The 27737-nt window shown below is 39.5% G+C and overlaps 1 protein-coding gene across 9 annotated transcripts in view; it reads right to left on the reverse strand.

The window, feature by feature from the left end:
* DST (dystonin) overlaps positions 1-27737 on the reverse strand; it is a 213352-nt gene that overhangs the window by 166876 nt on the left and 18739 nt on the right. For 5 of the 9 annotated variants that reach the window (XM_026845551.1, XM_026845549.1, XM_026845548.1 and 2 more), the window contains exons 1-2: positions 12690-13627; positions 5002-5168 (exon numbers count right to left, since the gene is read on the reverse strand). In XM_026845551.1, coding sequence (XP_026701352.1) covers positions 5002-5168; positions 12690-13484 — 962 coding nt within the window. In that variant the 5' untranslated portion in view covers positions 13485-13627. Of the gene's footprint in view, positions 1-5001; positions 5169-12689; positions 13629-23848; positions 23942-26373; positions 26452-27737 lie in introns of those variants that run through there. The other 4 variants (XM_026845546.1, XM_026845544.1, XM_026845543.1 and 1 more) reach the window with 2 other exon arrangements.

A 27737-nucleotide genomic window follows, 5' to 3' on the forward strand; every position in this document is an offset into this window, starting at 1 on the left:
TATGTCTCTCATTCATAAAATTACTTCCCTTGATTTAAGGAATACTGCATAATCACTGGAAGTTGATTCATGCTCTTAGCAGAGGTAAGAGAGAAAGTGACTGAAGGCGCTTACAAAAACCTCTGACAACCTAACCCTTGTTGCTCGGGAGGAAAGAAAACAAATATCCTGCATTTGCTCGGGAGAGCAGGTGAGTGACTGGAGCGCGCGTGATCCAGCGTGTGCAAGCTGCCTGCACGCTGCCTGCGTCCCCCAGCTTGGTGCTGGAAGCACAGTTGCAGCTGCACACAGGGCAGGGACACGGGGAGGAATCTGGCTCACCCAGCTGCCACACACCGGCCTGCTGATTTGCACCGAGATGTGCAGTTAATCATGCCAGGGAAATGTCGGTCTTACCCTGCTTCTCCCACACACCTTGGGGAGAGCAGGGATCCAATAGCAAATCCATGCACTGCTCCTGCATTTCTGCATCATAACTCTTAGCTGGCTTGAACCAAAGGTGCTGGGATCCTGTGGCAGGACAGAAAAAAATGGAGACCACTAACGGCAGCCCAGATGGAAGAATCTTCACCTGACGTTAAGAGCAGGCAGGCTGTCAGTCCTCCCAAGGGGAGAGGCTTCCTGCTCACTGATGCCTGATCCACAGCCCAGCTCCTTGTCTAGCCCTCCACAGCTTCTGCAATTTCCTGAAGTCTTGAAGTTGGTGTGTATTTGCAATTTAAAAAATTGCTTATGCCTGGAAAGGAGGTAATTATAACCTGCTACTCCAGACCCCTGTCATGTAGAACTGGACAGTGACATCTCCCTGTCTGATGGATGACTGATTGTAGGAATCATGCTGGACCTGTACATCTTGTGTTCCCGATGGAGCATCCAGAAAAGGTCTCCCAACCATGGTGTCAGGGCTGTGAGCACGGGGTTTGCCTGTCTGTGCCCAGGTTCAGCTCAGAGAGAGTGTGGCTCCTGTCCTCCAGAAGGTGCTGGTGCTTTCACTTCTGGCCCCCACAGTGGTGCAGCATACCTGTGGGCTCACATCCTACCAGCCTCAGCTCACCCCCAGGGACGTGCCCGATGCCCAGGGCTGCCCCAGTGCTCCCCAGCTTCCCTGTCCCTGGCTGGGGCAGTGGGGCAGACGCCGGTTGCCAGGCCCTGCCTTGACAGACCCTCTGTGGGGACCCGCTACTGCAGGGAGTCCTGGTCACCCACCCTGGTGGAGCACACTAGCCGGTGGCATATGCAGGATGCTCAGCCTAGATCCTGAGACCACTGGCGATCCACAAACTGGGAGCTACTAAAACAGACAAACGGAGCACATGGAGAACCACTGCCAGAAATGTGCACATTTTGTTAGTGTTTAACCTACTTACTGCTCAGAACAGAAACCATTCTTTAGAAGAGCTCTCTGAACTAAAACACTGTAGTTAAAAATATCAGACAACTGTTTGGGAAGACCATTCCTATCTTGTGAGCAACAGCTGGAAATTATTATTGCTGTTTTAATGGTACAAAATGGCAAAGGAAAGAAACAGAAATTCACTGAAATCAGTGGAAGAATCTCACTGATTTAATCAGCAAGACAGAGTCCAAGAATCTGTAATCTCTCACAGCAGAAAGACATCAGATAAGGACAGTAAACATTCCTGAGTAGGACACAGGATCCTTAGGTGGAGAAGTTTTGTTTACAGGAAGAGGATAAACTAAATGGAAACTGGCACAGGAGCACACAAAATGGGGACTCTGCTCCTCAGCCACTGAATCATCTGCTTTGTGCAATGCACTCGTGTCAAAGGTGCCTGTGCTTCCCTGCTGAAATGCTGTGCCTGAAACTCACAGGGCACTGCCAGAAACACTGCTCCAACAAAACAACTGCAGGTACTCAGTCATATCCCAAGGGATTAACATTTCCAGACAGAGGACAGAATTCAAGTTTTTCATTATTTATTAACTGATCTGTACCACAACTACTAGTTGCTGAGCTGTAAAGGCTCTGGGAAATAGTTTAAATTATTCCATCTCATTAAGCTACTTCCTTTTTTCCCTCCCTTCTCTCTGTATCTTTCAAATTGTTTATTTTTTCAAATACTTGCTGTGCTATGTTCATTCTTTTGGCTGCTCTGTCCCAAAGTAAAACAGTCTAGTCTTTTGCCAGCTATTTCCCTTTGTCCTGCCAGTGTTACTAAAAGAAGACTTTCTTGCTGGCATGCACCTCCTCCCTGACTGGCTAACCAGAACAGAAGCATATTCAGAAAAAGACCTCATTGATTCAGATGCAGCTTCATTTTACCATGAAGTTATGCAGTGCCACAGCTAACTGCTCTAGGACTCAAAGCACTGTATGATATGCTTACAGCCTCTCTACACAGTAAGTGAGGAAAAGGCTGCATCTGCTTGACTCATCTCCCATTTTACTTTAGTGTCCTAGTCCCCGTACCATATACATGTTCCTTGCCTAGGCTTCTTTCTGTGGTGAGCCAAATGGTCCCACAAGAGCAAATCCAAAACCAGAATAATCTGCTCAGTCTGTCCCCTGAAGCTGCACTGAAACATACCAAATTTGTCTCTCCTTGGTACACTCCTTCACTATTATACCAGGGGTCCTGGTTCAGCTAGGATAGGGTTAAGTTTTCCCAGCAGTGGGGAGGGAGCTCTAGCCGGGTTATTCAATACCATGCTGACTGCTAACATCAGGTCCAGGTGCCCAAGCACAGGAAGAGCAGGGACAGCTTTTGTTCCTCCTCACTGCCCTTCTCTGCTGTATCCTTGTGGTATATCTTTGTATATTTCTTGTCCTGTTCATTGTTATTACTGTTTATTGTTATTGTTTGGTTTATTATTTGTTACACTGTTGTATTAAATTTTTCCTTATCTCAACCCCAGGGTTTGTATCTCACTCCCTGCCCTATCTGGTCCGAGGGTGGGGGAGGGATAATGGCAACATGGTCTTGAGTCCCGGCACGGCCTAAACCACTGCACCAAGGAAGTCACATACCCTCAAACTTCCTTATGATATGACCCAGGGCATACAGCACAAACTATACATGCTATAATAAACCCAGAAAGTTGTAAGCCTTGTGCAGAGAGGGACAAGTCATTACACACTAATTAGCCCAGTAGCCAGAATACTCTCTCATGTGGTCCTCTAAGACACGAACATCTTCATTTAATTTAGGAACAAAAAACCCATAAAAAACAGAGATGTTGCCAACCAAGAGGAAACACTGAGCACAGCAATGATCTTAAATCTTGTTCCTCTGATCAGCTTTGATGCCAAAGTCAGTTTTATCAAGAGTGATCTGTTCTTACTTAGAATCCAGCATTAGAAATCCTCTCCTGTCAGCAAACATCTTCAACAGTATTTCAAGTTAACATACCATATCCCTTAGCATCTATCCATAGCCACCAGTGGTTCTACCAGTGCCTCTTTAACTTTGTAACAGTGTCATCACAAAAGCATTCAGTAGCACAATTCCCTTCTCAGACTGAGAACATTTAAGTCAGCTAGTCCTGTTTTCCATGAGAATGCCCTGCCATTTTACAAGAGACACATCTCAGAGTAGATCTGGGCTCCAAGCAGAAACACTGAAGAAGCTCTAGGCTCCAGGGCCATGTTAAAGTCATACAGGGAAGAATATGAGGATCCCAGGCGTATCTCAGGTCATGCAGTAGTTGATGGCTTTCACCAGCAGTGCAGTTTTGGACTTTGGTGATCAGCTCTGCCTCTACGCTGCCTATACTTAAATGTCAGTATGACAGAAAGAGACCATGAAGAAGACTGAACCCCAGCCACATTCTTCTCAGCAGTGTGGAGGTGCCCCATGAGAGATGTGCAGGATTCACACTGATACTCCTCTGAGGAAGAAGGAACACACAAGGGCTAATAAGGCATCCTTTGACTCCAAAGAGCAGGGAATTGCCCAGGAAGAGACAGAATCACAGAATCAACTAGGTTGGAAAAGACCTTAAACATCATCTAGTCCAATCATTAACCCAACACTGACAGTGCCCAACTACACCATATCCCTCAGCGCTATGTCAACCCGACTCTTAAACACCTCCAGGGATGGGGACTCCACCACCTCCCTGGGCAGCCCATTCCAACACCCAACAACCCTTTCTGTAAAGAAATGATTCCTAATATCCAGTCTAAACCTTCCCTGGCGCAACTTGAGGCCATTACCTCTTGTCCTATTGCTTTGATACTTCGTTAAAGAGACTCATCCCCAGCTCTCTGCACCCTCCTTTCAGGTAGCTGTAGAGTGAGATGAGGTCTCCCCTCAGCCTCCTCTTCTCCAGACTAAACACCCCCAGTTCCCTCAGCCGCTCCTCGTACGACCTGTGCTCCAGACCCTGCACCAGCTCCGTTGCCCTTCTCTGGACACGCTCGAGTCATTCAATGTCCTTTTTGGAGTGAGGGGCCCAAAACTGAACACAGGAATCGAGGTGCGGCCTCACCAGTGCCGAGTACAGGGGTCAGATCCCTTCCCTGTCCCTGCTGGCCACGCTGTTGCTGACACAAGCCAGGATGCCATTGGCCTTCTTGGCCACCTGGGCACACTGCTGGCTCCTGTTCAGCCGGCTGTCAATCAACCCCCCCAGGTCCCTCTCTGACTGGCAGATCTCCAGCCACTCCTCCCCAAGCCTGTAGCGCTGCTGGGGGTTGTTGTGGCCCAAGGGCAGCCCCCGGCATTTGACCTTATTGAAACTCCTCCAGTTGGCCTCAGCCCATGGCTCCAGCCTGTCCAGGTCTCTCTGCAGAGCCTCCCTGCCCTCGAGCAGATTAACACTCCCACCCAACTTGGGGTCATCTGCAAACCAACTAAGGGTGCACTCGATCCCCTCGTCTAGATCATCAATAAAGATGTTAAACAGGAGTGGCCCCAAAAAGACAGTGTCATCTCCACAGCTGCAGTGCTATTACAGGCATAAACCACAGAGCCCTCTCTGTATGTACACTGAAATGCTGTAATTAACATTTTCCAAGAGAACAAATGGAGTACTTACCTGTATTTATGAATGATGGCATTAAATAATCTTCCATCACGCCAGCAGGTAGTGAAATTTTCACAACGCATTCCAGCATAACCCTCAGTTGTCTGCTGTGACCACAGGAGCAGTCTCTCTTTCGCAGACATGTCCTCTGACTCTCCAGTAACATGGATATCAGATATCTAAAACACAGTTAATGTAAATATTGCAATTAGATCTAACCCATAAATAATGTTTAAATATTGCAGAAAACCACTCTGTATTACTGAAGAATTTTGTCTGATATCTGTATACATTAATATGACAATTATTTACATCTTGTATTAATATTCTTTCATGTCTTATCCTTATACATGCTTAGTGTCTTCAATGTGAAATACAAAATTCATAGCTTCACAATTTTCTTCAGTAAGCCAGTTCTCAGCATCTTTAATTTCTGGGCACAATATAATACTATTACATAATGAAAAATAATCTGATTTTATGTATTATATCAATTATACGTAAATGTTATATATATATATAAAATGCAGTATGTTTTATATGTATATAGTCACACCTCTATAATACCCATATTTCTATTATTCGTACTTTATTTAGCTACAGTGTTCCTCTCTTAAAACAGGTTAATTTATATTATATGCTGTTCTGGAATTCAGTAACAGAACAGTCATTTACAGTGAAAACTGATAATAGTGTGTTTAGGACAAAATTTTCTAAGCAGCACTTCAGGAATGACTGAAAGACTGAAAGATTATAAATACAAGTTTTGCTTGATACAGAAGGTTTGGTTTTGTATTATTCAAGCATTATCAACTTCATGTCTGGGAAAGCAGGAAAGCACTGGGAATTTTACGTACAAATACTACTTTCTAGTACATTGATTCTCTAATGAAGCTCAGTCGCTTTGCTTAGAAAACTACTGCTGTATAAATATGAAGCAGGTATTTCCCTAGTCTCCCTAATTTGCACATGTATTGTTTGCTCCTCATGTTACAGAAATTGTGCTCAGTGTAAATCTGAACCGTAAAATAGAAAATGAAGACATGCCTTGGTAAAGAAAGTGCTATCACATGTTATCTTTCTTCTAAATGACCACCTTTTACCACTTACCCAAACCACAACAGATAATGTGAAGAACCACCAAGAACCCAGGTACGGTGAGGCACTACAGAGGGACACATGTACTGTAGCGGCAAGAGGGCCTGAGACACCACCAAGATCTCTGTGGACGCCAAGCACCCCCATGAGCCCACCTGGAAGAGGCCACACCGCACAAGCCGCGTGGGGAGGGACGGGTCTCCTCTGGCTGTGGAGCCAGCCTGAGGCCAGGGCTCAGCGGAGTTTTGCCCACAGACAATTCTGGGGGCAAGGTCCGTGCTCAAGCTGGCTGCAGAAGAGCCTTAACTCTGGAGCTGTGCCAATGCCAGCAATCCTATTCTAGTGTAAACCAGGGAGTTATGTTCATGAGGTCAGATGGGATGGTCCTAACTATGCCTCCTGACCTTGAAATCTCTGCACACAAAGATGTCTTCTGTCTGGGCTCTGCCTGGGGGAGTTCAGACAACCTAGGTTGGAAATTGCAGGTTTTTCTCACATTAAAGCCACGCAAAACACAGTGCCAGGAGCAAAGCAATGTAGCTTTCCTACTGATGCTGCTGTATCAATGCCTATCAGGAGGTGGTGGAAAGAACTGGGAAGCTAGGGACAAAAGGACACCTTGGAGATGTCAGGGCAATGTAGCGTGCCAGTGCTCTCTGCTATTTCTGTTTAACCACCTTTCACACTTCCAGGGGACGATTAGCATTTACAAACTTACAGAGTAAACTATAAGTAATTTTAAAGCAGGGAACAAACTAATTTACATCATTTTCTATGCAAGTATCCACAAAACACCAAGCTGTGAAGGCAGTCCTTCACAGGCCATCATATGTGATTGTTCTAGGTAAGGGAAAAATACAGACACAGAAAGTGTTAGAAAGCAAAGTAGTTTTAACTGTTCAACTAGCCCAGAAATACCTCCGAAGACCTCATTGCATTTTTTGCATCCTAACGTCTCCAGCTTCAACACTGCACATTTTTAAGAAAAAAAATCAAAGAGGGATAACAATATTTCCTTTTTTGTTTAAAACACTGAAGAGAAACACACGCAGCTGTGATTGTTTATAAATTTCTAGGTATCAAAATGCTGCATGGAGTATTTAGTACATGAAATCCCACAAAATACAGACAGTATGAGTCTTATAGGTGAAGACAACAGGAAATCCAACGTGGCAAAAGACCAACTTAAAATCTCTCTGAAAATGTTCTTGCAAAATTCTAGGGAATTCATCTGCAGTGTAAGATTTCCTTTCTGTTGGTTACTTTTGTAATACTTTGGTATTTCAAAGCAAGAAAGCAAACTGAGTATTTTTTCAGTAGCTTTAGTTTCTATTCATACCAGAACAATCAGACCAAAATATAAACGAAGTCAACTATTTGGCACTTATCTGGACAACGCTTCTGAAAGAGATGATGTCATCTGAAGTGCCAGATGTCTAGCAAAAAAGAAAAACCCTATCATTTTTTTCCCTGTCATTTTCAGAAAAGTCCTCATTAAGTATCACGGTTTTTAATATATTCTACCTAAGCAAGCTAACAAAGTAATTTGCTAACGGACATTCCTTCCTGCTAAATTCAAATCTTTAGCCTCCTTCACGGTTAATTGACTGGTGATGGCTATGTACATTTTGGGCTGCAGAGAGTGCAAACGCAGCATATTTGAGTGCACATTAGATTCCTCTGGCAACAAGTGACTTCAGACAACAAGGCAACTTCTGAAGGTCCTACTTTATCTGTTGCTACATACAAACAACATTTGTAGCTATGGACACAAACACAAGGAGGATGGATATTTCTTATTCTGAAAGTAACCCCGAGGTAAGCTTGCAATCCAGATTTTGGACGCCTAAAACATGAATTTAACTCATTATCCTAAGGTCAACAGGATTTTGATCCAAAATCTTCCAAGCACCATTCAGCACCCTAGTTGGCCATCCAAAGAAAAACAAATAGGCTAGAGTGGGTTTAAAAAATGAAATTGCTTTTCATTCATGGAAGTAGCCCATTTCAGTACAGGTTAAGGAACATTACCCTGAGACCTGAAACAGCACTTCTGTTCTCTAAATAAAGTTATTTCAGATTCCAAGACTAAGATTTCAGACTTTTTTATAAACACTGAATTCGTATTTGAAAAGTATCAAAATACACTAAGGGAAATGGTGACTCGAAGAGCTGTTTTATTACACTTACAAATATGATCTCTACTTTGCAAGATACCCTATTAACTTGAAACTACTTAAGTAAAATACTACCCCCACAAAATAAGGTGATAGAGAGCACATCTTTCCTTTGATAACCCTATAAACACACTTACATCTACCAACTATGCATTATCAACAATATTTATAACATCATTTGCCACATGAAAGAAAAATAAGGACTACAAAATTTGGAATACTAGAACAGAAAATAAATTAAGAGGTGATTAAATCTTCTACTGTTCAAATTTCGTCCTTCAAAGCAAACAGTTTACGTGAACCTTTCATTCTTATATCCCACAAGCCTATCATTTACACACTATGCTCTGTTACTAGAGAACATTTATTCCTTGAGCATGGAACAAATTATTGAGTTTGCATGAGTTTGAACAGTTGTTTGCCAGAGATCCAGTTCTCCAAATTATCTCAAAGCCTGTGAATTACAAGTTATTCAAGAAGAAGAGACAGAAGTATTCTCTGCACAGCCCTAGTATCTCAGGATTGAAGTCTTAATTGGCACTAAACAATATATTTATTGTTTCTAGCTGGGGGAACTAGTTCACCTCTGCTACTGCAAGTGGTTTTTTTCCCCTGCGTCACACAGTAGACTAAATCCATACACTAAAAAGCCTCAAGCTGTTTGCCTGCACTGATTTCAGTGATGCACTTTTGAGTCCAAAGAGCAGAGCAGATCAGAAAAGACATTCCAAAAGAAATCAATACTGGTGTTGGATTTCTGCAGCTCATTTATTACAGTGCAAACAGAAGCAAGTCAGGTATAGATAACAAGGAGTCTTCTCTCCAATTCCATCTCATCCCAAATGTTGTGAAGCAAGTCTAAACTTGACATAATGTACTTAACTGCACGAAAGTATATAATGGGCTAGAGATGTATGAAGTATAATGAAATGCATTCTGATGTCCTAGCCCTAAACCAGAAAAGTCTGAAGAACACAAATAAACAGGAGAAAAAAGAATACATGAATATGGAGAGATTTTGAAATGCTATTTTACACCTAAGCTAAGTAGTTAGCTATGTGTTGTGTTTGAAAAAGACTGTTGACAGCACATTGAGGGAAGTACAGTTATACGAATGGAATTTGAACTTGCATGTGATCACAAGAAGTCATCTCCCCTGACGTACAGTTGGACTTTGTGAGTTTCCATTTGGCCATAAATTCAAATGTTCCTATTCAGCTCTTGCAAGGCTCTGTTGAGCTTTGCATCCAGCTTTGTTGGGCAACACCCTTCAAAAATTATTGGAACAGTTGAAGCAGATTGAAAGAGAAAAACAAGAATGAAAAAGAGCTGAAAATACATGACCTGTTAGGAAAGATTGATAAAATGCGTTTATTTAGTCTAAAGTAGGGAAAACCGAGGGGAGATATGATAACAGTCTTCATATATGTAAAATGCTGTTGCAAAAAAAGGTAATCAATCAACTCTTCTGGGAATAGGAAAAGAATTGATGAGTTTAAAAGTAAAAAAAAGTAAGTCATCTCTTTATTACTGCAGTTATCAATGCAAGTAGTTGTAAGATGACAAGACACCTTCCAACTATGTCCACCACCGTTTATCAGTAGAAGTATTTTACTGAATATGCTGATTACAAATATTCTACATTTTTTATTTAAAAACAAGAATATTGCCTTTAACCTGACTTAAATACATTTTTTTTCTTGAAATTTATTATTAGTACAGTGGATAAGAAATCCACTGTATCAAACACTATGTAGATGCATGGCAAAAAAACAGCTGAGGAACCTGCAGCCAAGACAACAGCCGAGTACTGGAAGTAGATGAGTGATTCCATCTATATATTACACATTTTTCTAAAAAACATTTACATCCATAAACCAGAACTGAAACTACCACAAATTAAATTGGAAGAAGAAGAATAACGATTGATAACATGATACACCTAAGTCACTGGCTTCAACACAAGCTGACAACCAGTAAAAACTGGTGGTAACACCAGCTGGTAGCTATTTTTTGCCAATACTGAATGAAAACCACGGCTTCTTTCAACACAAGAGAGATCAAATATCACCGTAGCAATACCTCCTATAGAGAAGCCAAAAGTATAGCCCTGATTTTCTATTCTACCTGCATCGTGCTAAAACATCACTGAGGAGTCTGCTCCAGGAAGCCTGTTTCAGTCTTGATTCACAACTTCTTGACCTCAATGCAAGCTGCCATCTGCTCTAGGACAGCCCTGAGCTTGAACAATATCAAGAGCATATCTTCCTCAAGGAAGACATCTTCCTTTTTTAGGAACAAGGGCTGTAGAAATTAGACCTCAGCAGAGAGTAAAAACCTTTCTCTCAAAGTTCTCAGGAAGCAGGCAGAAACAAAGCTTCAGAACATCCTGTTTACCTGAACTTTGTAAATAGGAAACCAGAAGTAATACGGTAGCACCTATTTGAACAGAAAATCATAATTGTTCTACACACTTAAGAAGGAAGTTGTGTCACAGAAAGAGACTCAAATGATACAAACCAGTAGTGGAGACTATGCTGTTTCACAGGGCAAAATGTCCTATCTCTGTTACAGTGCAAATTAGCCAGCTGTACCAACAGGTTTCCTCCAGTGTCTGTGCCTCAGCTTCAAAAGCCAACACACTTTCAAATCAGCCACATCTGAGCCACTGTGTAAGCTGAGAGTATATTACAGTGTGAGTAAATTCACAAGGTGAGTGGAGGCTACCAATCTCTGTAATTACGGTAAGGAAAATGGTAAAAACAGATTTGTAACTGTAAGCCTCATCATGTATCATCTCAGGCTGATAACAGGAACTTTGTGGATTTGTGTAAATAACAGCTTTACTGTTTTATACTGAAATACAAGACATGCAAATACTTATTTAGTTCTCAAAAGCAATCAAAAGGAAAGTGGTCATGACTTTGTAAAATAAGCTAGAGTCTGAAACCTAGTCTTCTTCCTGGATTTATTTTCAGGTGAAAGCTGCTCTTTTGATGCTTTTAAAATTACTCAGAATCTTGGGTGGAGAAAAGGGAACTTAACTGAAAAGCAGATATTTTGGCAACTTGGGCATTTAGACTGATCTGTCAGTAGGTTTCATATTTATACCATTAAGCAGTGTTTTATTATTATCACCAGTACAAGTCTCAGTTTTGATGTAGGTGCTCAACAAAAGCCTCATTTTTTATCCCTTCTTCCTGTGGTAACAAGGCATATATGCCTGGTTGGCATAACAACTAGAACATATTAGAAGTTGTATCACCCTGATTACACAGGAAAAAGCAGTCATGCTTGGCTGACAAGGCCTCATAATGTTTTAATCAGTAACGATCTTTTTTCAAATCAAACACCACCCCTAAGATTTTCCTGAATTCCAACTAAGATTAAGAGGGCTAAAGATCTCTCTGTGTATTAGAAGGCTATTTGTACTAGTGTGTACTGTGTGTTGTAACTGGGTGTGTTATCTGTATTTAAAAACTAAGCTGGGAAGAAGTATTATTTGATTTCTGTTACAAAAGTAAATTATATAAACAACAAAAATGTAGTTAGCTCTTTGCTGGAAGGAGTACCTTTGGCACATGTCTGTTCCCTCTGTTCATTCAACTCAAAGCTCAGACGCCCTGTTGAGCACAGGGAATCAGTTTTGGACCAGATCCTGGTAGCAGCATTTAACTCACAGATTTCAGTTGCACTGAAGATAAGTGGGGCAGAACTGGCAATATGGGTTGAATTGGTAAGCATGGATATTAACAGAAAAAAATTTGCTTTCCTTCTGATATTCTGCAGCTAAGCTTGTTGTTTATAGTTTCTTTTATTGTAAAAGGAAAATAATCCTACACTCAGAAGGAGATGGAATTTCAGTAATTAATATTAATAGTCCATATAGACAATTTGGGAGGGAAGAACTTTTAAAAGTGGAGAACATTATTAGTATGATCTATGTTCACTTTTTCTATTTCAGGCTGTCCACATATTTCTATCTTTCTTCAGTTCCTATAAGCCATATTTGAAAAGAATTAAAAATATTCCTTTACTTGATAGAAGACCCAAAAGAATTTACAAGACCGTCAAGAGTTGATTAAAAAAATACACTGCAGATATTGTAAGTGAACTTAAAAATCTCTCTGAAATTCACTCCACCTTCTAGAACCATTTAAACTTGAAAATCTTCTTCCTAAACTAGAAAACAAATCAATCGACAGATAGCAAAACAGCACAAGGATGTATCAACACTCCTGAAGTACAGAGGTATTACTTAACCTGTGAAAGATGAAGTAATATGTTGTTCTATGACTACACGTAGTATCATAATGTGTAAAAGGCTTATATACAGCAAAGGCTTTTTTGTAACAGTAAAAGAACTGTTCAAACACTTATTCTTAGCTAACTTTCAAACAGAATGTACTGTGCCAACATATTTACCTTGCTCCTGCTTGGTGAATGGCTAAATAATGCCTTTTCTTTTGACAAATGGGAAAGCACAGCATCAGAAGAATAAAACCTCTTTTGTTCAAGCAGGGGATCACTTTTGCTTTCAGAAAGAAGGTGACGCAACTTTTCTGATTTACTGCTTTCTGGGACATCTTCAACGATTCTGCAAGAAGTTCTGTTTAATTCAGTTTCTTCACACTGTCTGCGTAAAATGTGGATACCAGAATCCAAGCTGGCTGCTCTTCCATAACAAAGACCACTAGATTTCTTCAGGAATGCTAATTCTCTCCTGTTGCCATCCTCCAAGTATTTCCTCTTCCACATAGAGCATTTCTCTGAACTCCTCTTGTCTTGTTCCTTTAACCATGTCTCTGTTTCATCAGACTTGATGAGCCTCTGATTATCACCATGAAAACTGTCCCCACAGAAAGAATCACTCTTTGTTTCACCCAGTAAAACTTTTGCTTTAACAAGATCAGCTGAAAGGTCTGTACTCACAGGCAGAGCATTACCAGCCACTGTCACTCTCCGGGGGTAGGAATAAACCAATCCCACACCCTTGGGATGATTCTCAGTGTTTTCTGAAATCTCCACTTCATACTGGCTATTTTCTTCATTTTCTTTAACCTGCACTGAATCTGTTCCCTCCTCGGTTGATTTCTTTCTCCTTTTTCTTCTGAAATATTTTCTTCCAGGGGAATGTTTAGCTGGACTTAAGGGAGCTTTTGCAGGATCTAAACACTGTTCTTCCTTTTCAGCCCTCACACATCCACAGACGTTCCCCATTTGGCTTTCGGTAACTCACAGTCGCATAGTCTCATTCATTCCAGTATATTTACATACACTTAAATCCTCCTCAGAAAGTTAAGAACAGCCGTTTGCACCGTAATTTCTTCCAGACCTCACATCCATCCTCCTCAGTACGTAGCCATTTTGCTTATGAGAAATGCACACGCAATAAACGTTGTGGCATGGTGCCCAGGCAGGGCCTGTGTCTGATTAGACACTGTGGCTTATTTCTGGCCACCAATCCTCTTAAATAAACATCACTGCTTCAGCATTGGGCTGTAATGCCGATGGCCTTTCACAGAGATGACATAGCATTTATGAGCAATAGAAAATTCCTGTATGCATTTTAACTTCCTGTTTCATTTAGTAACTTGAGCAAGATAAAGTAGAGAAATACGCAGCAACCTTTGAAACTATTAGCTACACTCCAAATCCAAAAGCAAGCAGCGCAGCAAATAGCAGGGATTTAGTTAGCAGATTTGGTTTGTACTTCATATGTTTTTCTTACGTATCCAGTGATCCACAGAATGGAAGACTAAAGTGAAGGATCAGAGATTGCTCTGACAGCTTGTTGGGGTCAAATATTTATTTTTATGTGGAGTTTTCATAGCAGCTGATGTGATTTTTCTATGATTTGTCAGCTATAAATAACCTGCTGCTCCACTACTATCATACAAGCATAATAGCTTGCTCAGGGCAGTGGTGCTGTGTACTGGGAACTGAAACTTTCCGGCAGCTTTAAACCTTCTGTCAGAGAAAGGTGAAACAAATCGTAAGAGCCAGTCTGTTTAAAAAACTGTCCAAACAGTTGCCGTTTATTAAAATGGAGCTTCATCCACCTCCCATGCTCCTGTTCTGCAGGCATCTCCTCTGTGTAGCTCTGAATATAACAGCCAAGAAGCATCTAACTATACCTGAAACTAGGTAGAAACGTTGTTAAAATGTAAGCAAGTCTAATCACCAGCATATGTTGCTTGGAAAATACCTTTTTAAGCTTCCACTTCATTTTTGTTACTGATATGCAAAAACTACTAAAACCAACACACATGAGCAAGGGCAGATGTGGTTTTTCATGCTGAGAAAGAACTACTGAGTGACTTGCCAAGCATTATCAGCTGTTGCCATTGAGTTTCCCTTGCTTATTTGAAAAGTAATTGCAATAATGAAACCCAGAGACTCTATCCCCAGGGGCCAGTTCCACTTGAAGTATTGTATGACATTTTACTGACAGGATCTAGAATGAATTAATACAGCAAAGAAGTAGGATCAGCCTCCAAAGAACTTCCAAGAATACAGATGCTCACTGATGACTACTCGCAAGGCAGTGGGGTTAAATTTGAAAGTAACGGCTAGAAAATTTTATACTGTAACACTAAGAGACTAGAAGGCTGTTAAAGAATACCCTGTACCACTGAGAGATGGGCAACTACCTACAGGCACAATGCTAACATGTTTCTTTTTGAAGCAGATGTTTATGCTACCACCACACTCTTTCATGGACTCAATTTGTATTTGCATTTGTAGTACGCTTAACATACGGGTGATGTTGTGAAATTTGCTCCCTTCACTCACAGTAAAAAAAGCTGTATTGTAGTCATCTTAGAAAAGTGACTTTCAGACAAGACCCAGAGTGATCTAAAACACACTTCCACATGTGACTGAGTTCAGTCCTGATATGCCCCCCTTAATTAACAGAAAAGCACATCAAGAGAGAAAAAAAAGTCTTTGTAAATGACATCATTGTGTCTGTACAAATGGCTTTTACGCCTGAAAATACACCCCTCTCTCTCTCCTCTCTCATCAGAAAAGATGATTCAGGACTTTGCAGTTCAATGGACCAAGACTGATTTCATTTTGCACAGATATAGCCCTGCTTTAACAACATGTCTAATAACAATAACATTAAATAGATCATAGTATAATAGTATTAAAAATATTACATTATGTACTCTTATAAAAAAAGACATTATCATCTTGATAAAGCAGGTATTATATAAAACGTTAAAGATGAGAATGTCCAGCATGTGAAAGAACAATGGCAAGTTTTCATGCTATATTAATCATCTAATTGACAATGTATTAAAGTAAATACAGCCTACCACAAGTACACTGCCAATGTTGTTCTTCCTCCACAAATTTCACAGGAGTTAAGAATTTGTTTAAAAATACTGCGAATTTAAGTTTTTAATGCAAGTGCATATTTAAATTAAGACACGTGGACACTAAGGTTTCTAAACAATAATTAAACCGTTTCACTGAGTTTTAATGGAATATGATTTAGTATGTATTTACTTTAAACTGTTTCCATATGTTTAACAGTCAGCATGATACCACCTTCTTCCCAACATAAAATGTCCATAAAGGATTCTCTGTTATTTCAAAACTCCAGTGTGGCACACTGACCATCATAAAAATGTCTAATCAAATGTAATTCCAGATAGGTCAGAAGAGACACATGTTGTTATTTTACAGCTGGCAATGTGCATTTTTTAATGTAATCAGTAATTTACAAAGACTCTGATCTTGCCCATTCTCTTTCTAAATACCTTACATTTGATTTTTTTTTTCTTAAGAGTAGGTAATTCACTTTTTCACGTGCCTCTGAAGTGTAATTTAAAAAATGAGGCAGCAAAAATACATGAGTCAGCTCTGAAACACTGGTTACAAGCTCAATGCTCCCAACAGTCCTGGCTTACTGCTGCATATTCCAGGTCAACCTAGTTGAACACACCTTGTATATCTGCAGCTATTCCCAGAATTTATTAATTTCTAAATATTAGCTAGGAATAAATGGATTCCAAATATATCTCCACAGATTATCAGTAGTATTTGTGCCTTTCTATCTTTCTATCTACCTATCTAGAAATAGGTAGGAAGTATGTATTTTTGATACTTATTAACCAATTTAACAACACTTACCAGCTGTTCCTGAGTGAGAAGGCTATCACGTCTGTATTAACAATTATTTCTGCTGTCCCTTGCTTTTCCATGAACCAAAAATAAACTCTATAGTCACTTTATAAGTCACTTAGGCTCTTGAACCAAAAAGATCAAGGACAAAAGAAGTGACAAATTGCATTTATATCAATTGTGGGGTTTTTAATATTAAAAAAACCCTACACAAAATCATATTCCATGTTAAGAAAAGATGATAAATGAAAGTGTGAGTAACTGAAGACAAAATGGCCACTTTCAGCTAACTGAAATTCTACAAAGTCACAACTTTGGTCTCAGCAAGCAAAAAGACAGATAACAGGATTAAACTGAAAATTCAGAAACAGAGATTGAAATTTCTTCTAAAACTTGTCTGCTGGAGCAAAGAAATATGATATTCTAAAGCATCAAAAGAGACTATCACTGAAGCCTATGAGAACCACCACAATATAGCAAAGACCTGACTACACCAGGACTTGGTCTCAGACATCTGACTAGACCTGAAGGGAAGTTCGATCAGCCCTGGTCAAAGACCCAGATGATCAAAGCTGTTCAAAATATTATCATGGATTATTGTACTTCTTTCCTTTTCTTCTTCCTTTTTTTAAAGAAAACAAAAAACCCAAAGATACAAATCTATACCCATCAATGCCAGAAAGTTTTAAGGAGAGATTAGTGAAAGACTTTTTCTAGCATATAAACCCTTAAGAAGTATAACATGAACAAAGGGTTAGACCAACACTTGCCTGCAATTTGATCTGTCTCAGAGGCTACTTAATCACAAACAAGACGTTAACATTAAGACATGGTAAATAAAAGACTAACATCAAAACGTGAAATAGCTCATGCAGATCTGTATTGCTTTGCTTTTAACCATAGATTCTTGTAACTTGTCAAGCACGTCTGTGACCATGAAATGCATTATGTTCTTAACACAGAATGAGCACATTAGACATTACAGTGGCAATGTGTAACTATCTGCATATTTGTTAGTCTGCAAAATGCTGAGACCTTCATAGACAGCTAGTTTATGCTTTATCATTGGTTTCATAGAGTTAGCAAATATTTTCAAGGAAGGGTCATTCCACTTTGCCCATCAAATTGTGCCTGGTATCTTTTATCCTAGAATGACATTATCAAAAGCCTACTAGGAAAGCGTTTCAGGTAGTTTTTTTTTTTTTTTTTTTTTTTTTTTGTTTTGTTTTGTTTTGGTTTGGTTTGGTTTTTTTTGGTTTGGTTTGGTTTTTGGGGTTTTTTGTTTATGCAACACAGCAAAAGCAATGGAGCATTTAGCATAAATGGAATGTGTCATTTCATGGTACTAAATCAGCATACCAGATAATCGGCAAGTATTTTGTTGCACAGCTCAAAGGTCACATGCAGAATGTCGGAGAGATAAACACAGGCCAAAGAGAAAGTGAAAATTAAAGCAGCACAAGATAGAGAACAAGGCAAAAAATAAAGTCTTGCCAGCACAAACAAGAGCTGTTTGAGCTGTACTGGTTAGCTTTCAGGTACCACTGAGCTACCAAAAGTCACAACCCTAAACAGGAGATGTTTTATATCCATTGAGATGGCTTACAAAAAGAGGAATTTGTTCCTTGGTGGTGGTTTTATGGGATTAAGGACAAAAAGAATCAAATGAATGAGCTAACTGCTGATAAATCTTATCCTGCTGTAGAGATCCCACTATTTGTAAAGTCTAAATACAACTCTTCAATGAGCCTTAATGCCTCTCGTTCTTACTGTGATTCAGATGAGTCCCAGAAATGTCAGTAACTTCATACTCATTTTCTTACCTGAGAAATAGCAATTTTTTTTTTTTAATTGCTGAAGAATTCCTGAAGAGCTAACTAGGAGTTCAGCTGAGGAATAAAATGCAGGACGAGCATACCCCACCAAGTGATGAACGGTCTGCTAAAAGGGCTTATGACTAGCAATCTCAACTCCCAGGTGGAATACTTTTTATCCTATAAGCATTTATAGTCAGAGATTAGACAACTGGCCACACAGCTCCATCTTTAATCTTTGAGAAGATCAGACCTTGAACTGTTCTAGCTATTTTAAAGCAGAGGCAGATTAAAGATCAATCCTTGGGCGCTAGGACCCATGGTTCTGGTAAGACTGAGAGGCAAGCTTCAGAGCCAGCTGCCACCAGCCAGCTGCTCCCAACAGAAAGAGGTGCCAGGAGAACAGCGAGTGATGGCCAGACCCAGCACTCTCAACTCCACATCGTCACCTCAGGAAAGCAGGCAGCATGTCTCTTATATGGTGACCTCTATCATGGATTTAACTGCAGAGCAGCTGAAGCAGAGGAAGGTGCATGGGTCCCAGAATGTCCCATCATTCCTCTGCCTTCTGCACATCATTTACTGGAATGGGCCACCACAGCTGAACTGTCTGCTCCTCTGACCACCCTGTATGAAGAGCACAGCCTTCACAACCAGCACAACAGTGCTTCAAAATTGCTACCTGCATTGCAGGCTCTGAAGACCTATCTGTGGTAAAGGGTATCAGGAACTCGAGAAATGGCTGGGTAGCTGTCCTTTATCTCAGCTGAGTCATCTACAAACAAATCCACCCTTTCTACCTTTTTGCCCAACACAGGTAAAAGTTTAACTGCTGATCTGCTGGACCAAATGAACAGTCTATAGACTGCTTTGGGGCAGACAGATAAAGAATTAATTTTTCTTGAAGGCTTACGGGGAGTCAGCACCAAAAAAAAAGGTATTTGCTGGGAACAAGAGAAATGTGGAGAGGTAACACATGCCCTAAGGAGGCCTGAGAGAAAGCACCCATCTGGCCAGAGGGGGCTGGACAGTACTGTAACATCTGGACAGAAAAGTTAACAACTAGAGCCTTGAAAAGCAGCATCCTGTGAAGAGGCCTGACAGCAGAGAGCTAGGGATGGTGGAAGAAAAGGTGTTTCACGGCATTTCCTGAGCTACAAATTATCATGAAACTGAAATAGAAAAAGTCTACTGAGTCATGACTTCAAAGCTCCAGAAATTTAAGGCCTGAATTTACAAAGGCCTAATTTTGGGTGCCTGAAAGTTCCCGGTTTTGATTTGTTTCTGTGTCTTTTTTTCTACTTACCAATTATTCTAATTTCTATTTGTTATATTAAAGAATGTTTGCAGTGGTTTGAAAAGAAACGATCACCAATTTTCACTGACATTATCTTACTAAAATTGTGGTTACTAAGGCCAAATTCTGCTTTCATTTACAGTTGCTCATCTCCAATCTCATCAGTGAAAATGTACTGGGTGTTGAAGGAGAAGTCCATTCAAGTATTACTTTGAGTATTTATACATATACAAACAACCTATAATTATACACAATACTCTAATCTGATTTAGCATGTTCTACAGGTGCCAGGAAAATAACTTATAGTAGTTATTGCATTATGAAACACAATTTTTAAAAAGCCACATATTATTAAAAGCATGTGAAATGCATACATTGAAAGCTTGCCTAAATCCTAATAACATACATGTCTCAGGGATTTTCAATACCCACAATTTCAACATCCACAAATTATCTTCTAACATACTCAACTCAATAAACCACCAGATTTCCCATTTCATCTTTTCTGTATCTTATATGTAATTACTTGAGACACAGAGGAATGTACAATTTCTGGACTTGTCCAGCTGCAAAAGTCAGTTTTATAACTCAGAACAACATCTATACTTATCTAATTACAGGTATCGAGTCACAAAACCATAACCATCTCAATATAATTCAGATGCAAGTGAAATGTAATCCTCAAATGCGTATCATCTTTTATTTTTGTTCATCGTGTCTTTCCCCTAAATCATTCCTAAATTCATTCAAATATTCAGAAGGATTTTCTATTTTGAAGAAATACTCTTGAGATAAATGTCATGACTCAGAGAAACGAGAAGACACAAACAACAGCCAAAAAAAATCCCTGGCATCTTGACTACCTCCCAGGTTGCGTGTTACTAGAATACACTTGAATGATGGAGCAGAAGCACTAACATCACGTGGCAAGCAGTTCCTTATACTCACTGAGATATTAACTACTTGCAAATGCTGGGAAAATTTAAGGGGTAGTTCAGATTAAGACACCTCAATGTAGGTGTCTACATAGTCATGTTTACATGCTGGCTAGGATTTGAAGAGACCATTTTATCCAGCGGAAACAGGATTTAGTTTCCTAAATATGGGCTTTTAGCACTCTTTGACATATCCTGCTATATCCCAACTTGCCTCCAGCTGCAGGTCTAGAAGAGCATGGGTCTCTCATAGATCTGGTGTCTCACCAGAGAACTCCACACATATGTCCTGGATACTCTAGCACACTTCAGATGTCACTCAAATGCCATATGTCTTTAGAAAACTGAATCAAAAGGCCTGGAGATCTAGTTAGTACAATCAATGGATCTTGAACAGCAATGTTTCTTCTTATGTCTCAAGGGTGTGAAAGTCAGTTGACCATCTAGAGCGTTTGAGAAACTTAACACTATATGAAATATCTATATGGGGATAGAAGATACACCACAGGACCTAAGGAAACTTGCTTCCCACTGCATATGCTACTGTGTATGCTATGTCATCTCAGATGACACTAAGCACCTATGCTAGACAACTGAATAGCTCAGTAGATGCTCCAGGCACCTACTGCAAGTGATCTGAATTGCTCCACCAACCTCATCCACTGTAGTGACTAGCGCTCCAGGCCTCAAATGTGTTGCTAAACATATTTACCACCATTTAAGGTGCAGTTTATCCTGCCTCATCTGTCTCTTCCCAGACGACAGTGGGTTTCCCATAAGACCTACGTCATGTTTCTCATACTCATGTGGGTGTCTCATAAATATCCAACAACACAGGTTTATGTTTCGTCAAATGGAGTGAGCCTCTAGTAGCTGGTTAGCTGACGCACTTTCAAGGCTATACTAGCTGTATAGAATTCTGTCACTCAGAGAATCAGATTATAGGGACAATTTAGACAATGCACATGAACACAGGTCCCTATAAACACCTGGATTTAGGTGTCTTAACTTCAAAATGAATCTCATCACAACTTTCCCAATATCTATAGGATTACTCCATGCATAAACACAGCTGTTATCATTAAACTTCATCCCTTTGTGAGGACTCTGCTGTTAAGACTTCTCAGATCAGATTTTTCCCTCATTCAAAATCTAAGTGAAGACAAGAAAATACGAGGTCTTAGTATGCACATTCTTCCAAACTTCCTTATACATTCAGAACCTGAATTGGCCATATATGGGTGTGAATGACAACAAATTGCCATACACTTCAAAAGAAGTTACATACAGGCAAATGCCAGGCTAGCAGAGATTAGCACAGAGGGTGTCTCTTACACAACCTTAGAAATCCCTTCTGCATTCAGTGTAAGTACTGCAGCCACTAATAGCAAAAAGAATGAAATTTTTTTTTTTTAAATCACTGTTCTAAAGTTATTTCGTGTTTACTAATGATGCTTAATATTTAGTCCAAGAATGGTGGTTCATTCTTAAAATTATTTTAACATCAATTTTTTGGGATACTATTTTGAGAAAATAAAAGCTCACCAAAAGGACAAACCGCATCCTGGGGTGCATCAGCATAACCAGCTGGGAAAAGGAGGCGATTATCCCCCTGTATTCAGCATTGGTGTGGCCTCACCCAGAGTACTGTGTGCAGTGCTGGGCCCCACAATTTAAGGAGGATGTGAAGGTCCTTGAATGCATCCAGAGGAGGGCAACAAAGCTGGTGGAAGGGCTGAACGGAACATCCTGTGAGGAGCGGCTAAGAACTCCAGATTTTCTAGTTTGGAGAAGAAGATGCTGAGGGGCAATCTCACAGCTCTCTACAGCCTCCTGAGGAGGGGACATGGAGAGGGAGGTGCTGAGCTCTTCTCCCTGGTATCCAGTGACAGGACGTGTGGGAATGGTTCAAAGCTGCACCAGGGGCAGTTTAGACTGGACTTGTATTTGCCCATGCAAGATCTGAATTGTTTTGCTAGACATTTAGTTGATAGTTATTGGGGGTCAGGACAGAGTGAAGTGTGTTCTGCTACAATTTAAATGCTCTTACATATCTAATATGGAGCTGGCTACTTTATAGAGAAAAATCATTGTCACACCTCCTCACCTAAATTAGTTACTTTTATATAAATGTTCCTCCTTCTCATAATTTTTACAGCTATAACTAGTAACACTAATTTTTATCACTTTTTATAAGCACCAAAAATTGTGCAAGTTGTTTTGTGCTTCAGCTAGTGAGAAAAGCTAAAAAAATCCATCCTCCAAAAACCCATTCAAGTTCAGAAAGATAAACTACACACCAAGTAAAGGTTTAACTTCCACTAACAGCTTCTATTAATAAGTTATTAATAATCTTTGTTTCTGAAAACACAGCAACATTCAATCACTACCTAATTCTGTGGATCACACTTAAATATATTTTTAAGATCAGCCTTCTTTCTCCATACAGCTATGTGGGAGCAAAGACTGACATGACAGAGGAGAGCTGCGGAAACTTCAAGTACTTGCTAGCAGTTTCTCCTTCACCCTGTGCACTGGCCTGGTCTAAGCTGTGCACCCACACTGGCTCTATTCATGTCTTCTGCTCCTTATCACGACTTGCAGAAAGGCAAACTGGATCTCAGCAGCCTTTTGGGGTTTTTAAGAATTTTTTTTTCCGGTCATAAATGCAATGCAGGATATCCTAAGTGAACCATGCTTTTTCTGTATGATCATGTGATTTTTAGATCATTTAAAATGCCTGCACAGTAGGGAGTTTATCGCTAACAATGCTGCAGTCACTAAATGGGAATTATCTGTCATCTGAATTACATCACCTACAGCCACTGCCATTGTGAAAGCCTCATTTTGAGGAGCAATTTAACACCACACATTGTAAGGCTGCATTATACTGTACACAATTCTGTCAGTGTACAACAACCAGAGTGCCACCTAGTGTGACCTGTGTTACCATCACTGGGGCTAAAAACAAATGCTGAAGTGTTAGTGACTGGTAGAAAAGGCTGCAAGTAGGGCTTGCTAGCATACTCATACCAGCAGAGAAATCCAGATCCAGAATGAAAAGAGATTTAAAACTTTCTAATATATTTTAATACTCATCAAAAGAAGTCTGTAGAATAAAATAAGAGTGGTTTGTCCTAACACTGGAAGGAATACATCAATTGTTGTCTTTAATGAAGTTCAAAACCCAAGCTATTTTTCTCTCACTCCACAGATAGGAAATCAGCAAACAAATGACAACTTCAGATTCAATTTACATCACAAAATAAGATACATCATCAAAACCTTCAAATAGAGGAGACATAACCTATGTTTCTATATGGAGTCCTCTCTAAGCTGACTAATTCATCATAACTGTACACAAGAATCTGACCAAAAACATACTGTCAAGCAAACTTGGCTTACCTGAAAGTGCAAAATTATGGTCCATATCAACCCCAAAGTCAATTTGGGATTCCCATCTGTTATGTCATCATTTCTAATGTTAACCAGCTTTACCTGCCATTGTGGAAAGAAAACACAGACAAAATTGAAATAAATATGCCACAAATACATACCGCATTACACAGGCATGAAGGATGCATTACTCACTTCCCAAGACTATTCTGTTCATTTTCTCAGCTCTTAAAAACAGAAAGGAATTGCATTCCAGCTGTAACCAGCCCTCCAGGAACTGCCCTCTTCCACCCATGCTGAACTGAGAAGATTTCTCAGCTGTCACTACATCAGCAGATCTGCTCCCCATGCCAAACACCCTTCACCTCACTCTCTGTCAGAAGGGGAAGGTATGACAAAGGACAAGAATACAATGATCAGTAAATGCTGTATCAGTCTCAGAGCAGTGCCGAGACCTGGAAAGCCATGACTGCCTTTCTTCTTCCCCATGATCTCCTGCACCAAAGCAAGATTTCAGCAGGAGGAGAACTGGCCTGCTAAAACACAATGGTTTGGCTTGATAAAAACAAGAATTTACTATCACATTTAAATAACTGATGTCTTAATAATGGCAACAATTATTATCGCTTCTGTTGCCATACTCATTTACAGGGCTATAAATATGAAATGGTTCATGGGATTAAAACAAAACTGAGATTACTGACAGTCCTACAAACTCACATCCAAAATGAGTTGAATAATTCTATTTTCTTTGCCATATTTTATTATTACATTTAATTTCAATATATGTATTATGGATCCATATAACCTAACAATTAAAGATGACTTAGCTAAAAGGCATTTTATGCTTATGCTAGTAAAGTTACATTAACATGCTTTTTAACATATACCGTTATTAACTGAACAAGCAAAGGCATGTCCTTCTCTTGATGTGCAGCTATAATCTTCATTATTAGAAAAAAAAAAAACCAAACAAACAAAACACTCTCTCTGGAAAAGAGACAATGCATTCCTCTGTTCAAAAAAGAAATTAAAAACAAATTCAAATTTTTTCCTCCCACTGCATTATAGAAACTATTTGTGTTTGGCAAAACTCTGCAAGATAGTCAGATATGCCTTATCTTTGATTTGTTCCTTGTTTTTTTCCTGTCAGGCTCAGAAAATATTAATATATAGGATCTCTTTGCCTTGCAATCACAATAAAATATTGTATTTGGAGGTTACACAGCAAATCTGGGCTAGTCACCTCCTAAATACAGGTTAGAAACATCTAACTGGGGGCTAAAACTAATTAAATGCAAGTCCCGCTGGCAACTTGCCAAGAAGAACAAAGCCCTACAAGTATTTTGTAGAGTAGAGTACAGCCATCTTCATGAAATTATGAGCTAAAAAGAGCACAAAAATCCTCAGATTATAATCGACGGCTGCGTGATGGAGACTTGTGGTTCCTAATGACATACACACGTTCATAAACATAAGGATGACCTGATTCTGCATCTTCTGCATTTTAATACACCTGGTCTGTCATGCATATCACTGCACAAAAATGCCATTGTGACTGTCATTTCAAGTAGCAATTCATTTACTTCATAGATTTGTTCAATGGCTCACTTAAGTTAACGGGAAAAGTTTGCTTTGAACTCAGTGAAGCAGGATTGAATTGTCAGTACACACACATCACTCAGTGACCCGAAAGATAGATTGCAATTTCACTCAAAATATGAAGAGACATCTGTTTTTATAATCAAATTAAGTATCTGTCTGTGGCTTGCTACTCATATTTTTTCAAAACTTTTAAGTAGCAAATAAAATTAAAAAAAAAAAAAAGTCAACCAACCAGAAAGCGTATTTCCAGTATCAATTCATTTGGATGGGATGGATAGGGAGGTACAGTTTTTCCTTCCACCCATGTTTTGGACATTTTTTAATACCACCGTTTTGCAAAGGGACAAAGCAAGAATCCAATAAGTATTTAAAAGAAATTTAACAGCAGAAAGAAACTCATAGCAGCAGCAAACTGCCCACTGGTGTGGACTTTGAGTGTTTGGTTCAAAGATGAAATTAAGCCTGAGTCTTCCACAGCACAGGTGAATCTGCTGCCTTCCTTGGGCACCAGTTTTGCTTTCATCAGGATCAAGGCCTGAGAGTTTTCCCAAAAAAATATAATCAAAACAAGAAGCTCCCATACAATGTTCTAATTTCTTTGAATCTGCATTTTGCACTAAAAATTAGGTTGTGAACAAAACTGCATACCTGCTAGTGTCTGGGAAGGATGAAAGATAGTTAAATCTACTATAAACAACTCCTGAGGACCTCACTTATAATTTTCTCCTCTTAACATCATATACCACATGGAGTGTGTTGAGATTATTGCTCAGAGAAGGGTGGTGTAAAGACACCTTTGTCACATCTCTCAACCATTTCAAGCATGAGATCAAGCCGAGACTATACCAGCAGCTGTTACACAGCATGCTTAAAAGACCAAGTAGGACATACTTTTTTTATTTATTAGCTAGACAAAATTTTCACCGTACCTGGCGTTTTTTCAAATAGTCAAGTGCAATTTGGACATTCTGGAGTCTGTGAAAACGCATCCGACCTTTTTCTCGAGGCTAAAATTGGAAAATAAGAGTTGTGAGATTTTCTCATCAGTCAAAAGAAGAAACAGTCCGATTTAAAAGATACCATGTAAAACGTATGAAGTACTACAGTTTTAATGAAGCCAATACCTTTGGTGGAAGAGTGTGCTTTAACAATTTTTTTTAAACTGTAGTTGAAATTTTTTAGCACAGTGGATGGCAAGAGAGATCAGTGGTCCCAAACTGCAACTTGGATCCATGCAGGCTGATAACTGTTTCCCTGTAAAGTACTATTAAGGCCAAGAGGGCTAAAAAAGCCTGACATTAATCTACCTACAGACATTAAACTGCAATATATTATTATAAAATATTTACAGTATAATAAGCAAAGCAAAATTTAAGTAATGTCATGGACCTTTATGTTTTTCTGCTAAACTCTGTGATGGAAAAGCTTACCTGTGTACGTAATTTTATGATTTGTTGTTTATTTACAGTATGACTGTGTAAGCATTATGATACTGACACATATTTACTTAAAGCATCTAATAAAGATAATACCTTCCTCCAAACAGAATAATACAACATATACAGCCCTAGAATCTAAGTTTAAACTCATTACTCGTGTTGAACGTTATAAAGTGTGAAAAAAACCTAACAAGTCACTCTTCTCAAAGCAAAGTCAAAACCAGCAAGAAGAAACTGTAAAATAAGCATGAGTGGTGTGTTAATGGAAACATGGCAAAACTGCATACAGTTAGTGTAAAATCATTAAGAAGAAGAATCACACATAAGAAGCATACTTTACTTAGCTGTCACAGATCAGCAATGGGAAAGCAGTTAAATTTATATCATCATCATCATATCTGAATCCTTCTATTCTTCTTCCTTATTTCAGATTTTTCACAAACTTTCACAGCAATAAACTGAAGCGGACTATAATTGCTAGGTATCAGCCATGAATATGAGGCTTTCCTCAATCACTGCAAAACACATAGATAAGCCCAAGCCTTCCTCAACTGCCTTTTCCTCTGTGGAGTATCAGATGCTTGCCAAAAGAAAAACATGGGAAAATGGCACTGAATAAGAGGCATAAACTAAAACACAAAGAATTTTCATTTCCATTACAGCCTTCAAATTAGCCTGTTGTTTTTCACACCAATAGCCCAGGATCAAGCCCTGCAGCCCTCGCTACTGAGTAGCTTCCCTGGATGGAACAAAGGACTGCAGACCTGGAACTTGGTTCTCCACAACAAAGAGGGTATAATAAATCCAAACCGATTTATTTAGGTATAGCATCTCAGAGGGGAAATATGTTTTTC

The sequence above is a fragment of the Athene cunicularia genome, assembly GCF_003259725.1.
Source record: "Athene cunicularia isolate RWA chromosome 3 unlocalized genomic scaffold, athCun1 chr3_part1, whole genome shotgun sequence".
Taxonomy (NCBI): Eukaryota; Metazoa; Chordata; class Aves; order Strigiformes; family Strigidae; genus Athene; species Athene cunicularia.